This window comes from Doryrhamphus excisus, chromosome 7, assembly GCF_030265055.1.
Source record: "Doryrhamphus excisus isolate RoL2022-K1 chromosome 7, RoL_Dexc_1.0, whole genome shotgun sequence".
Classification (NCBI taxonomy): Eukaryota; Metazoa; Chordata; class Actinopteri; order Syngnathiformes; family Syngnathidae; genus Doryrhamphus; species Doryrhamphus excisus.
Genome location: NC_080472.1, coordinates 1,747,896 through 1,762,375, shown reverse-complemented (window position 1 = coordinate 1,762,375; position 14,480 = coordinate 1,747,896). Strand labels below are relative to the sequence as shown.

At 33.1% G+C, this 14,480-nt stretch overlaps 1 protein-coding gene across 1 annotated transcript; it reads left to right on the top strand.

The window, feature by feature from the left end:
* Positions 1-4,242: 4,242 nt before the first annotated feature.
* Positions 4,243-14,149, top strand: LOC131132335 (low choriolytic enzyme-like). Its single transcript, XM_058077872.1, has 8 exons — positions 4,243-4,330; positions 7,592-7,639; positions 7,722-7,853; positions 10,034-10,154; positions 10,246-10,424; positions 12,736-12,817; positions 13,879-14,007; positions 14,086-14,149. The coding sequence occupies exons 1-8, from the start codon at positions 4,243-4,245 to the stop codon at positions 14,147-14,149; spliced, it is 843 nt and encodes a 280-aa protein (XP_057933855.1).
* The last annotated feature ends 331 nt before the right edge of the window (positions 14,150-14,480 follow it).

Here is a 14,480-nt window from a genome sequence, read left to right as displayed (position 1 = left end):
TTTTTTTTCGACCTTCTTTGAGCTGATGACGCGTAGATAGTAGATATGGACATTTTTTTTTTAAGTTACAGACCAAATACTGACATATATTTTGTAGTCAAGTCAAGGTCACAGTCAGGGAAACTGAGCTTTCAACTGTTTTCAATATAAACAGTATAAAAACAACACTTTATTCGGAACAGTAAACTCATCACACAGCAACTTAACACTAAAAAAAAGGTATACCTGACAAATATACCAATATGCACCAATAGGAATTTGAAAAGGAAATGCACTCATGCATTCATTCAGTAATTAATTAATTAATCGGGGCATTAATCGGGGCACTGCGATCGCTTCAGCCTCCCTCTGGTCCACTTTTCTGACGTTTTGTTTTTTTGTCTGTTTTTTTTTTTTCGACCTTCTTTGAGCTGATGACGCGTCGCTAACCACTTGTCATAGCGTCATTCACAGACAGTGGATACCTAGCGCTCAATTCCGCTAACGATACATTTTTGCCATAAGCATTTTTTTACCCGATGACTGGAATACGTGTCTTTTGGTAGTTTTGGTAGTGTTTTAAATGCAATTTATATATTGTCACGAGTGTTCGTGTTAATTTAATGCATGATCACAGCATGGATATTAAAAACGATAATGATGTGCATTGATAGCTAGCTCATATTAACTCATTTTCTCATGTTTTAAGGCACAGAAAAGGGAAAGAAATATGTGTTGTGAATGACGGCCAAAATTCCCCCAAAAGTGCATAACACGTCTTTAAGAAAGTAGGTCACGGCAGCTGTGACCTGTTTTACTGGAAATATTGCAAAATGTTGTAAACTTGAAGTAGATATGGACATTTTTTTAAAGTTACAGACCAAATACTGACATATATTTTGTACTCAAGTCAAGGTCACAGTCAGGGAAACTGAGCTTTCAACTGTTTTCAATATAAACAGTATAAAAACAACACTTTATTAGAAACAGTAAACTCATCACACAGCAACTTAACACTAAAAAAAGGTATACCTGACAAATATACCATTATGCACCAATAGTAATTTGAAAAGGAAATGCATTCGTTCAGTAATGCATTAATCGGGGCACTGCGATCACGTCAGCCTCCCTCTAATTTCTGAGCTTCTCTGGCTCCCTCTGGTGGACAAATGTAGCATTGCCACACCGTACATGTATTTTCTGTGGCGCTTGTCCTCCAATGTAATGCGTTATCGTAAAACTTGAAAAGGTTGGAAGCCTTTGTATTGGTACATGTTTGTATATATGTTAAGTATACCTTTGAGTTGAATACTGTGGAATGTATTTGTTGTCACATTGACAGGACAGAATTGAGCCGTACCTATGGCGTGTCACGATGCTGTCGATGATACCTCCTCGAAGATGATAAGAATGCGCACAACAATACAAACACTCCGCAGGGTTTGAACACATTGCTCACCAACCCTGTCATGACGAGTCAACCTATGAGGAGTCTGTTTTCCAACCCTTAAAGCTGTCAACATCCAAATGGTTTAGTGATGGTTCCATGACTGTGTGACATTCTGACATTTTCAATGTCTGTATTTCAGATACTATTAAGAAGGGGGAAGTGGTTCTTTTAATGTTGGGACACCATGGAAAGATTCCAGTCAAATCACGGAATCAAAACGAGCAAAGTGCTGTCAGTGCTGGGCTGCACGGTGGTCGAGTGGTTAGCACACAGGCCACACATCTCGGAGACCCGAGTTCGATTCCACCCTCGGCCATCTCTGTGTGGAGTTTGCATGTTCTTCTCCCACAAGGGGGTGGAAGTGGTTATTTTAGTGTCGGGACACCATGGAAAGATTCCAGTCAAATCATGGAATCAAAACTGCTGTCAGTGCTGGGCTGCACGGTTAACAAGTGGTTAGCACACAGGCCACACATCTCGGAGACCCGTGTTCGATTCCACCCTCGGCCATCTCCGTGTGGAGTTTGCATGTTCTTCTCCCACAAGGGGGGGAAGTGGTTATTTTAGTGTTGGGACACCATGGAAAGATTCCAGTCAAATCATGGAATCAAAACAAGCAAACCTGTCAGAGCTGGGCTGCACGGTGGTCGAGTGGTTAGTACACAGGCCACACAGCTCGGAGAAGCGAGTTCGATTCCATCCTCGGCCATCTCTGTGTGGAGTTTGCATGTTCTTCTCCCACAAGGGGGTGGAAGTGGTTATTTTAGTGTCGGGACACCATGGAAAGATTCCAGTCTAGTTTTCTCCTTTTATTTTTTTTTGTTGGGAGCTGATATTTTCCTGAAATATCTTCTCCCACAAGGGGTGGAAGTGGTTATTTTAGTGTCGGGAAACCATGGAAAGATTCCAGTCAAATCATGGAATCAAAACGAGAAAACTGCTGTCAGAGCTGGGCTGCACGGTGGACAAGTGGTTAGCACACAGGCCACACAGCTCGGAGACCCGAGTTCGATTCCACCCTCGGCCATCTCTGTGTGGAGTTTGCATGTTCTTCTCCCACAAGGGGGTGGAAGTGGTTCTTTTAGTGTCGGGACACCATGGAAATATTCCAGTCAAATCATGGAATCAAAACTGCTGTCAGTACTGGGCTGCACGGTGGACAAGTTGGTTAGCACACAGGCCACACATCTCGGAGACCCGAGTTCGATTCCACCCTCGGCCATCTCTGTGTGGAGTTTGCATGTTCTTCTCCCACAAGGGGTGGAAGTGGTTATTTTAGTGTCGGGACACCATGGAAAGATTCCAGTCAAATCATGGAATCAAAACTGCTGTCAGTGCTGGACTGCACGGTGGACAAGTTGGTTAGCACACAGGCCACACATCTCGGAGACCCGAGTTCGATTCCACCCTCGGCCATCTCTGTGTGGAGTCTTCATGTTCTTCTCCCACAAGGGGGTGGAAGTGGTTATTTTAGTGTCGGGACACCATGGAAAGATTCCAGTCTAGTTTTCTCCTTTTTTTTTGTTGGGAGCAGATATTTTCCTGAAACTTACCTATGTTCTCCTGTTAATTACAAAAAATCTAAATTTTTTTTGTTTCTGATGAAAGACGACTGGAATGACAGTGTTGGTAAATTTGAAGTATGATGGAATTTAACCCGTGGCATGTTCTTCTCCCACAAGGGGTGGAAGTGGTTCTTTTAGTGTCGGGACACCATGGAAAGATTCCAGTCAAATCATGGAATCAAAAACGAGCAAACTGCTGTCAGTGCTGGGCTGCACGGTTAACAAGTGGTTAGCACACAGGCCACACATCTCGGAGACCCGAGTTCAATTCCACCCTCGGCCATCTCTGTGTGGAGTTTGCATGTTCTTCTCCCACAAGGGGGTGGAAGTGGTTATTTTAGTGTCGGGACACCATGGAAAGATTCTAGTCTAGTTTTCTCCTTTTTTTTTGTTGGGAGCTGATATTTTCCTGAAACTTACCTATGTATTCCTGTTAATTACTAAAAATCTAAATTTTTTTTGTTTCTGATGAAAGACGACTGGAATGACAGTGTTGGTAAATTTGAAGTATGATGGAATTTAACCCGTGGCATGTTCTTCTCCCACAAGGGGTGGAAGTGGTTCTTTTAGTGTTGGGACACCATGGAAAGATTCCAGTCAAATCATGGAATCAAAACTGCTGTCAGTGCTGGGCTGCACGGTTAACAAGTGGTTAGCACACAGGCCACACATCTCGGAGACCCGAGTTCGATTCCACTCTCGGCCATCTCCGTGTGGAGTTTGCATGTTCTTCTCCCACAAGGGGGTGGAAGTGGTTATTTTAGTGTCGGGAAACCATGGAAAGATTCCAGTCTAGTTTTCTCCTTTTTTTTTTGTTGGGAGCTGATATTTTCCTGAAACTTACCTATGTTCTACTGTTAATTACTAAAAATCTAAAAAAATTTTTGTTTCTGATGAAAGACGACTGGAATGACAGTGTTGGTAAATTTGAAGTATGATGGAATTTAACCCGAGGCAAGTAAGCAGTCGAAGCGTTCAAACTTGAGCGAAATTACAGTCATACCTAAGAAGCCAAAAAAATGGAAATATACCTTCTTCAACCGGTTTACGTTCTCACATCATGTCACATGTACTGTTGTCATGATATTATTATTATTATTATTATTATTATTATTATTAAGAATTACATTTTCTCTTAATTATCTTTACTTGATAACTTGTTCAATTTGCAAATTATGTGACATCCTTCCTGCGTTAATACAATATCTTCAATTTACTGCATAGAAAGTATTTTGATTGACAGCAGGGATGAACAGACACGCCCTTTGTGAGGCAAATATAAAGCAGGAAGACTCGAGCATCCGCATCCAAGCATCGGGGGTCCTGGCGTTGAAAGGTAAACATCACTTATGACTTACTTGCATATAATTTACTTATCACTGTCACTTCCTGTATTATTATTATTATTATTGTTATTATTATTATATTCTTTTTGTCACCCAGATTTGAAGATTAACATCATCATGGCTCCAATCTTGACTTCTGTCATCCTGTTGCTGTCACTGATAAGCATCCCTCCGGTAAGATTACCAATCGCAGTTAATATAAACCAGGGGTGGGCAAACTGCGGCCCGGGGGCCACATGTGGCCCACTAAGCGTTTGAATCCGGCCCGCCAGTTGCTTTCTAACTTTTAACATACATGCTGGCAACATGACTTGCAAGTCGGATGTCTTCTTCAGTAAAAAAAAACAAAAAACAATAAAAATAATAAAAAAAAATAATTTTTAATGTAAAATTCAAGTTTGATGTGGTTTGATGTTTAAAGTGCTCTGGGAAAAAAAGGGATATATGGAACATATTTAAAACATATAGCTAATAATCTGACACGTTTACAGATAGAATTATACAAATAAGTACATAAATAAAATAAATAATAAATGTATAAAAATATGATAATTGATACATAATGTAATTAATAATAATAATTATAATATATATAATAAATTATATATATATATATACAATGTGTAGATTAAATATAATATAATATAATAAATAAATAAAATCAGACAAATAATTCTAGGTGGACTGTTATACAAATACAAATACAAATATATGCAAATAATATATACAAATAAGTAAATAAAATAAATAAATAAATAAATAAAAAAATGTAAAAATATAATATCATATATTAAATATAATATATATAATAATACAATTAATATATATAATATAATTAATCAAAATATATAATAAATAAATAAAATTAGACAAATAATTCTAGGTGGACTGTTATACAAATACAAATATATACAAATAATATATACAAATAAATAAATAATAAAAATGTAAAAATATAATATATATAATAATACAATTAATATATATAATATAATTAATCAAAATATATAATAAATAAATAAAATTAGACAAATAATTCAAGGTTGACTGTTAGAATTATAAGCGTAAAATAATGTGTGTGTTATAAAAAATATATATTCTGCCCCCTCCCCCGCACAGTTTTGTTAACTCAGTGCGGCCCACGAGTCCAAAAGTTTGCCCACCCCTGATATAAACCAATTAATCGTAATTAATCACGATTTACAACTATGTGTGAAATATGTCATTTTTGACACAATTGTGTATATTTGTGTGGAAAATCTAAAACACCAACCTCTAGTAGCGCAACATTTGAATAAGATTTCAAAGATGTTATTATGAGCCATGAGGGGTTGCGTTCAAAGACACTATGTATTTTTTTTTCAGTTGAATGCACAGTTTTGAGTGTGTTTTCTGGGATTTTCCAGCATATTTAAATGCATTTAAATTGTACTTCAGTACTAAAAGTTAAACTAGTGAGTGTTGTTTTTTTTTTTTTTCATTTATTTGTTCATTTAGACCAAATAAAGAATAAAAGAATAAAGAATAATTCTTATATAAAGACAAAAAAGTGATGTATTTGTGTTTTTTCAGACAGTCTCCCAGCGTAAGGATGAGATTGGTAAGTAAACCCGTGCAAAAAAAAGTGTTGATGCGCTCATTCGGCTACATCAGGGGTGTCCAAAGCGTGGCCTGGGTGCCATTTATGGTCCCCGACTGTTTTATTATTGGACATTGGAACATTTTAAAAACATGATAAGACAAAAAAAAACAACAGCAAAAAGGTAGTAAGAGAAGTAGGAGAAAAAAAATAGCATGAAGTTGAAAATTGAAAAGAAGGAAAAAAATATGTAAAAAATATATAAATAAAATATAATAAAATAAATATAATATATAAAAATAAAATATAATATATATACAAAATATATATATTTTTTTTAATTTAGGTGGGAAAAAGTTGTAATGTTAAAATAAATAAAGTCAAAATATTCTACAAATAAAGTGCTAATATGACGAAAAAAATTGTGCAATAAGAAAGGCTGATCTAGATTTATAAAATATAATAAAATAAAATAAATATAATAAAATATAATATAATAAAATATATAAAATGATATAATAAAATATAATATACGTATATAAAAAAATATATAAATATTTTTTGAAAATTTGGGTGGGAAAAAGTTGTAATGTTAAAATAAATAAAGTCAAAATATTCTACAAATAAAGTGCTAATATGACAAAAAAAATTGTGCAATAAGAAAGGTAAGGCGAAAAAGTTCATACAGTAATACGCTTTGTTAGCGATAATAAAAAGATGACATGCAGGTTGTTGTTTTTTCCTCAAATATAAAAAACATCCCTGCATCTCTATATGGTTTTCTTAAAAAAATGTAAAAACATTTTAAAAAATATTTTTCAATATAGAAAAAGTTGGACAACCTTGATCTAGATTTATAAAATATAATAAAATAATATAATACAGTATAATAAAATAAATATAATACAGTATAATATAATAAAATATAATATTATAAAATATATAAAAATAATATAATAATATATATAAAAATATATAAATATTTTTTGAAAATTTGGGTGGGAAAAAGTTGTAATGTTAAAATAAATAAAGTCAAAATATTCTACAAATAAAGGGTGCAGGTTGTTGTTTTTTCCTCAAATATAAAAAAAACATCCCTGCATCTCTATAAGCTTTGCTTAAAAAAACTGTAAAAAAAAAAAAAAATTCAATATGGAAAAAGTTGGACAACCCTGATCTAGATTTATAAAATATAATAAAATATAATAAAATATAATATAATAAAATAAATATAATAAAGTATAATATAATAAAATATAAAATTATAAAATATATAAAAATAATATAATAATATAAATAAAAATATACAAATATTTTTTGAAAATTTGGGTGGGAAAAAGTTGTAATGTTAAAATAAATAAAGTCAAAATATTCTACAAATAAAGGGTGCAGGTTGTTGTTTTTTCCTCAAATATAAAAAAAACATCCCTGCATCTCTATATGCTTTGCTTAAAAAAATGTAAAAAAAAAATGTTTTTTAAATATTTTTCAATATGGAAAAAGTTGGACACCCCTGATCTAGATTTATAAAATATAATAAAATATAATATAATATATATAAAAATATATAAATATTTACCCCTGATCTAGATTTATAAACTTAATAAAAAACTGCAATATGTTTCATTTCTCATGCTATGTTTAATGTCTATATATTGTTGTTGTTTTTTAGGAAACAAAGATGTCAGTGAAATCATTGAAAGGGCAAATGCAAACACAAGTAAGAGAGTACACACACACACACACACACACACACACAGGTATACACGATGTGAATATATTTTGTGTTTGCTCTTTGACAGCAACACATCTGCTGCATGGCGACATCGCCCTAAAAGTGCAAAGGAACGCCGATCCCTGCACTGCCACAGGATGCACATGGCCCAAATATGGGAAGTATGTGTATGTTCCTGTGTCCATCTCCTCATCTTACAGTAAGTAATCATCCATCTTAATTCATTCATCACATCTTTGTCTTTACAGTAAATCTTTTTGTGCCATCAAATGTGGCATTAGGGCAAAACCTCATTCACGTAACATTAAAACTTTATTCCCACAATATTATTACTTTATTCTCAGAAAATTAGTTTTTTTTTAAAGTTTTTTTCCATTGTTAATTTTTCAACTTCCCTGTTGTTGTCCTGATACTATCCCTTTATTCCCATGATATTTTGACTTTATTTCCATAATGTTATATTTTTTTCCCACCCTAATTTTCCCAATCTTTTTAAAAAAAAATTACATCTTATTTTTTAAAATAATATTACAGGTTTTGTATTTTGAAAACTTTTTTCCCTCCTAATATTTTGACTTTATTGCCGTAAAATTAAAGCCTCATTTCCAGTCATTTCCAGTTAATTTTTTATTCCCATATTATTATAACTTTTTCTCACCCTAATTTTCCCAAACTTTTTTAAAAATTATATCTTATTTTTTAAAATAATATTACAAGTTTTGTATTTTGAAAACTTTTTTTCCTCCTAATATTTTGACTTTATTCCCGTAAAATTAAAGCCTCATTTCCAGTCATTTCCAGTTAATTTTTTATTCCCATATTTTGACTTTATTTCCATAATATTATAACTTTTTCTCACCTTAATTTTCCCAAACTTAAAAAAAAATTACATCTTATTTTTTAAAATAATATTACAGGTTTTGTATTTTGACATTTTTTTTCCTCCTAATATTTTGACTTTATTCCCGTAAATTTAAAGCCTCATTTCCAGTTACTCAACATGTTCTCCTTGTAATATTATTTAATTTTTTATTCCCATATTTTGACTTTATTTCCATAATATTATAACTTTTTCTCACCCTAATTTCCCCAAACTTTTTTTTAAATTACATCTTATTTTTAAAATAATATTACAGGTTTTGCATTTTGAAAACTTTTTTCCTCCTAATATTTTGACTTTATTCCTGTAAAATTAAAGCCTCATTTCCAGTCATTTCCAGTTAATTTTTTATTCCCATATTTTGACTTTATTTCCATAATATTATATATTTTTTCCCACCCTAATTTTTCCAAACTTAAAAAAAAAATTACATCTTATTTTTTAAAATAATATTACAGGTTTTGTATTTTGAAACCTTTTTTTCCTCCTAATATTTTGACTTTATTCCCGTAAAATTAAAGCCTCATTTCCAGTCATTTCCAGTTAATTTTTTATTCCCATATTTTGACTTTATTTCCATAATATTATAACTTGTTCCCACCCTAATTTTCCCAAACTTTTTTTTTAAATTACATCTTATTTTTAAAAATAATATTACAGGTTTTGTATTTTGAAAACTTCTTTTCCTCCTAATATTTTGACTTTATTCCTGTAAAAATTAAAGCCTCATTTCCAGTCATTTCCAGTTAATTTTTTATTCCCATATTTTGACTTTATTTCCATAATATTATATTTTTTTCCCACCCTAATTTTCCCAAACTTTTTTTTTAAATTACATCTTATTTTTTAAAATAATATTACAAGTTTTGTATTTTGAAAACTTTTTTCCTCCTAATATTTTGACTTTATTCCTGTAAAAATTAAAGCCTAATTTCCAGTCATTTCCAGTTACTCAACATGTTCTCCTTGTAATATTATTTAATTTTTTATTCCCATATTTTGACTTTATTTCCATAATATTATAGCTTTTTCCACCCTAATTTTCCCAAACTTAAAAAAATTACATCTCATTTTTTTAAATAATATTACATGTTTTGTATTTTATAGTTTTTTATGGTTTAATAGTTTTTTAATATTTCAATTCATGCCACTGAAATGATTGATTTTTTATCACAAAATTACAATATTATTCTTCTAAAATGATCACTTTTTGTCTTAATATTTTGACTTTATGCTTCTAAAATTACTGCCAACTTCCCCATTGATACTGTTTTTTGGGGGGGGGTTTATAGTTTTAGTGTTAAATTATATTCTTAGAATGCGCTAGAGGCCAATAAAAATATAGCCACTGACCACAAATGGCCCCCGGGCAACATTTTGGGCACCCTTTTTTTTTTTTTTTTTTTTTTTTTTTTAAGGACCAAATATTTCAATAGGTACATAAGTGGAATAATGTTGAGAGGGTACTTACTAGTAGTACTACGTGTGTGTGTCCGCAGGCTTCTCGGATCGCATAACCATCATCCGTGGCTTGCTGAGTTTCTATAAAGACACCTGCATCCGCTTCACAAAGAGACGCTGGTGGCACAGGAACTACTTGTACTTCTTCCCGGGATCTGGGTAGGGATACACACGCACCGCGTTTAAGTTCACGGGAAATTTTCCGAAAAAAAAAATATATATTTCCAGGTTTGCTCTTTGTCTGTGTCAGGTGTTGGTCGTACCTGGGCCGTCAGTCCAGAGGTCAGGCAATCTCGTTGCAGAAAAACGGATGCGTGTACCTCGGCACCGTGCAGCATGAGATTCTTCACGCGCTTGGATTCCACCATGAGCAGGTTCGCTCGGATCGAGATGATCACGTCATCATTAACTTCGACAACATCAGAGATGGTGAGATTGCCTGCTGAGATATATTTTTTATGCTTGAAAATTTTTTTTATAACATATATAGGGCGAGAGGCGGGGTACACCCTGGACTGGTAGCCAGCCAATCACAGGGCACATATAGACAAACAACCATTCACACTCACATTCATACCTATGGACAATTTGGAGTCGCTAATTAACCTAGCATGTTTTTGGAATGTGGGAGGAAACCGGAGTACCCGGAGAAAACCCATGCAAAGTCCACAGAGAGATGACCGAGGGTGGAATTGAACTCGGGTCTCCAAGCTGCGAGGCCTGCGCACTAACCACTCAACCACCATGCAGTCATATTTTTATCATTACAGTATAAAAAAAACCTGTTTACGACCTTGTATCAGAGCCCTCTAGCCATAAAATAACACCCCTATAGTCACCGTTACTCTCCTACCAGCCAATATAGTAGACATTAGCCAGCCAATCACAGGGCACATATAGACAAACAACCATTCACACTCACATTTTATACCTATGGACAATTTGGAGTCGCTAATTAACCTAGCATGTTTTTGGAATGTGGGAGGAAACTGGAGTACCCGGAGAAAACCCACGCAAAGTCCACACAGAAATGACCGAGGGTGGAATTGAACTCGGGTCTCCTAGCTGTGAGGCCTGCGCACTAACCACTCAACCACCATGCAGCCATATTTTTATCATTACAGTATAAAAAAACCTGTTTACGACCTTGTATCAGAGCCCTCTAGCCATAAAATAACACCCCTATAGTCACCGTTACTCTCCTACCAGCCAATATAGTAGACATTAGCCAGCCAATCACAGGGCACATATAGACAAACAACCATTCACACTCACATTCATACCTATGGACAATTTGGAGTCGCTAATTAACCTAGCATGTTTTTGGAATGTGGGAGGAAACCGGAGTACCCGGAGAAAACCCACGCAAAAGTCCACACAGAGATGACCGAGGGTGGAATTGAACCCGGGTCTCCAAGCTGCGAGGCCTGCGCACTAACCACCATATTTCTATCATTACAGTATAAAAAAAACCTGTTTACGACCTTGTATCAGAGCCCTCTAGCCATAAAATAACACCCCTATAGTCACCGTTACTCTCCTACCAGCCAATATAGTAGACATTAGCCAGCCAATCACAGGGCACATATAGACAAACAACCATTCACACTCACATTCATACCTATGGACAATTTGGAGTCGCTAATTAACCTAGCATGTTTTTTTTGGAATGTGGGAAGAAACCGGAGTACCTGGAGGTTTTTTTACACTGTAATGATAAAAATATGGCTAGGAGTGGTTAGTGCGGAGGCCTCACAGCTAGGAGACCCGAGTTCAATTCCACCCTCGGTCATCTCTGTGTGGACTTTGCGTGGGTTTTCTCCGGGTACTCTGGTTTCCTCCCACATTCCAAAAACATGCTAGGTTAATTAGCGACTCCAAATTGTCCATAGGTATGAATGTGAGTGTGAATGGTTGTTTGACTATATGTGCCCTGTGATTGGCTGCCTAATGTCTACTATATTGGCTGGTAGGAGAGTAACTGTGACTATAGGGGTGTTATTTTATGGCTAGAGGGCTCTGATACAAGGTCGTAAACAGGTTTTTTTATACTGTAATGATAAAAAAATATGGCTGTACGGTGGATGAGTGGTTAGTGCGCAGGCCTCACAGCTAGGAGACCCGAGTTCAATTCCACCTTCGGTCATCTCTGTGTGGACTTTGCATGTGTTTTCTCCGGGTACTCCGGTTTCTTTCCCACATTCCAAAAACATGCTAGGTTAATTAGCGACTCCAAATTGTCCATAGGCATGAATATGAATAATTGAGTCACTGACCAGTATAAAAACCATCACTGTCTGACTCAGTGTCATCTCACCAATAACACTTTATTACAAACACTAAATTCATCACACAGCAACTTAACACTATAAAAAAAGGTATACCTGACAAATATATCAATATGTACCAATAGGAATTTGAGAAGGAAATTCACTGCCTCTTGAGTAATGCATTCATTGGTGCGCTGCCTCCCTATGGTCTTTGAGCTCCTGTGGCTCCCTCTGGTGGACAGAAGCGGCATTGCCACACCATACATGTATTTTCTGTGGTGCTTATCCTCCAATGTAACGCGTTATCGGAAAAAACTTTAAAAGGTTGGAAGTCTTTGTATTGGTACATGTTTGTATATATGTTAAGTATACCTTTGAGTTGAATGACAGCATGAGTTTAACTTGTATATGAAGTATATATATATATATCTTGTATATTGAAATGAATTGTAGTGTGATCTTGTGTACAGGAACTGAAAGAAACTTTGAGAAAGTGAACACGAACAACTTGGGTACTCCCTACGACTTCGACTCCGTCATGCACTACAGCAAGTCAGTATGAATTAGAGTAGAACTTATATATATATATTATATATATATTTTATATATATATATATATATATATATATATATATATATATATATATATATATATATATATATATATATATATATATATATATATATATATATATATATATATATATATATATATATATATATATATATATATAATATTTTAGTCATCTTTCTCTCGGAAATATCTGACTTTGTGGCCTTATTAGTGCAATTTTTGATATTTAATTTTAATGTATGCATTATTTATGTATTATTCAATGGATGACATAGGCGATTAAAAACAAAAAAATACATTTACTTGGTTTGACTTCAATAAAAGTATTTTTAAGTATTATTAAGAAATGAAAAAAAGAATGAAAAATACCAAATAAGAGACTTAAAGTGTAGAAATATAGAAATAATATACAATCAATAAAAATAAATAAAAACTTAATAAATGAAATATATGTATATATATATATATAGATTAAAAATATAGTGTAAGAATGCATTAATAATCAAATAATAAATAAATTAATAATAAATAATTTAAATCTTTATCATCCAATTTGAATTGAGATGAGTTCAACGCATAATAAATCAGAAATATTGATTGACATAATAAATCAGAAATATTAAAAAAAATACATTTGCCTGGTTTGGCTTAAATAAAAGTATTTTAAAAATCAACAAATGTAAAAACAAATAAAATTATACCAAATAAAAGTGTAGAAATATATTAATAATATACAATCAATAAAGATAAATAAAAACTTAATACATGAAAAAAATATATAGATTAAAAATATAGTGAGAATGCATTAATAATTAAATAATAAATAAATTAAATAATAAACTAAAATTACTAATAAGTGAAAAAATTAATAATATTAATAAATTAATAAAAAATACAGAAAATAATTTTTGGTTTCTTTATCATCCAATTTGAATCGAGATGAGTTCAACGCATAATAAATCAGAAATATTGATTGACTGGCTTCACATTTTCCTGTTATTACAGTTCTGTATGCATTTATCTTGTTTGTTGTTTCCAGCATGGCCTTTTCCAAAAACGGCCAGCCAACCATTGTCGCCATAAACGATACGGCCAAAGTGTTTGGCCGTGCTATGAAGATGAGCAGCAATGATACTGCACGTATCAATGAGCTCTATAAGTGTAGTAAGTATGGTGTTTTTTTGTTTATGTTTATATTTATCAAAAGTGAATGTGATTATGTGAAAATGTAATATTTTTCTTGCAGATTCATAGACAACGGAGGGAACGTGTTGCAGCTCTCACGTCATGGTGCAATGCTGTCACTCTGAAACGAATGAACAAGCAGTAGAAATAAATAAATGTGACGATGAGACAAAGAGAAGCGGCATTGCGGCTATTCTTTCTTATTTTTATATTTATTATATTCTTTCTGTACTCTGAGAAATTGGTGCAAGATTCCGTGTATTTAATAACTGCTCTTCAGTTTCCATTTTTTCTGTTGTTTTTTTTTAAAACCCAATTTTCCAAATTACAAATTTATTTTGTTTTGTTTGTTTCTCAGAATATTTACAAAATTTAAATAATTATAATACTATTAGTATAATAATTATAATAATAAAGATATCTTTTTTAAACACCTAGTTTTTCAAAATTACAAAT

Bases quoted from the DNA above. Each gene is read 5' to 3' on its own strand.
- LOC131132335 (XM_058077872.1), top strand. From the start codon at position 4,243: ATGAACAGACACGCCCTTTGTGAGGCAAATATAAAGCAGGAAGACTCG. The intron at 4,331-7,591 runs GTAAACATCACT...GTTGTTTTTTAG, and splicing joins GGGGGTCCTGGCGTTGAAAG to GAAACAAAGATGTCAGTGAA. The intron at 10,425-12,735 runs GTGAGATTGCCT...TCTTGTGTACAG, and splicing joins CTTCGACAACATCAGAGATG to GAACTGAAAGAAACTTTGAG.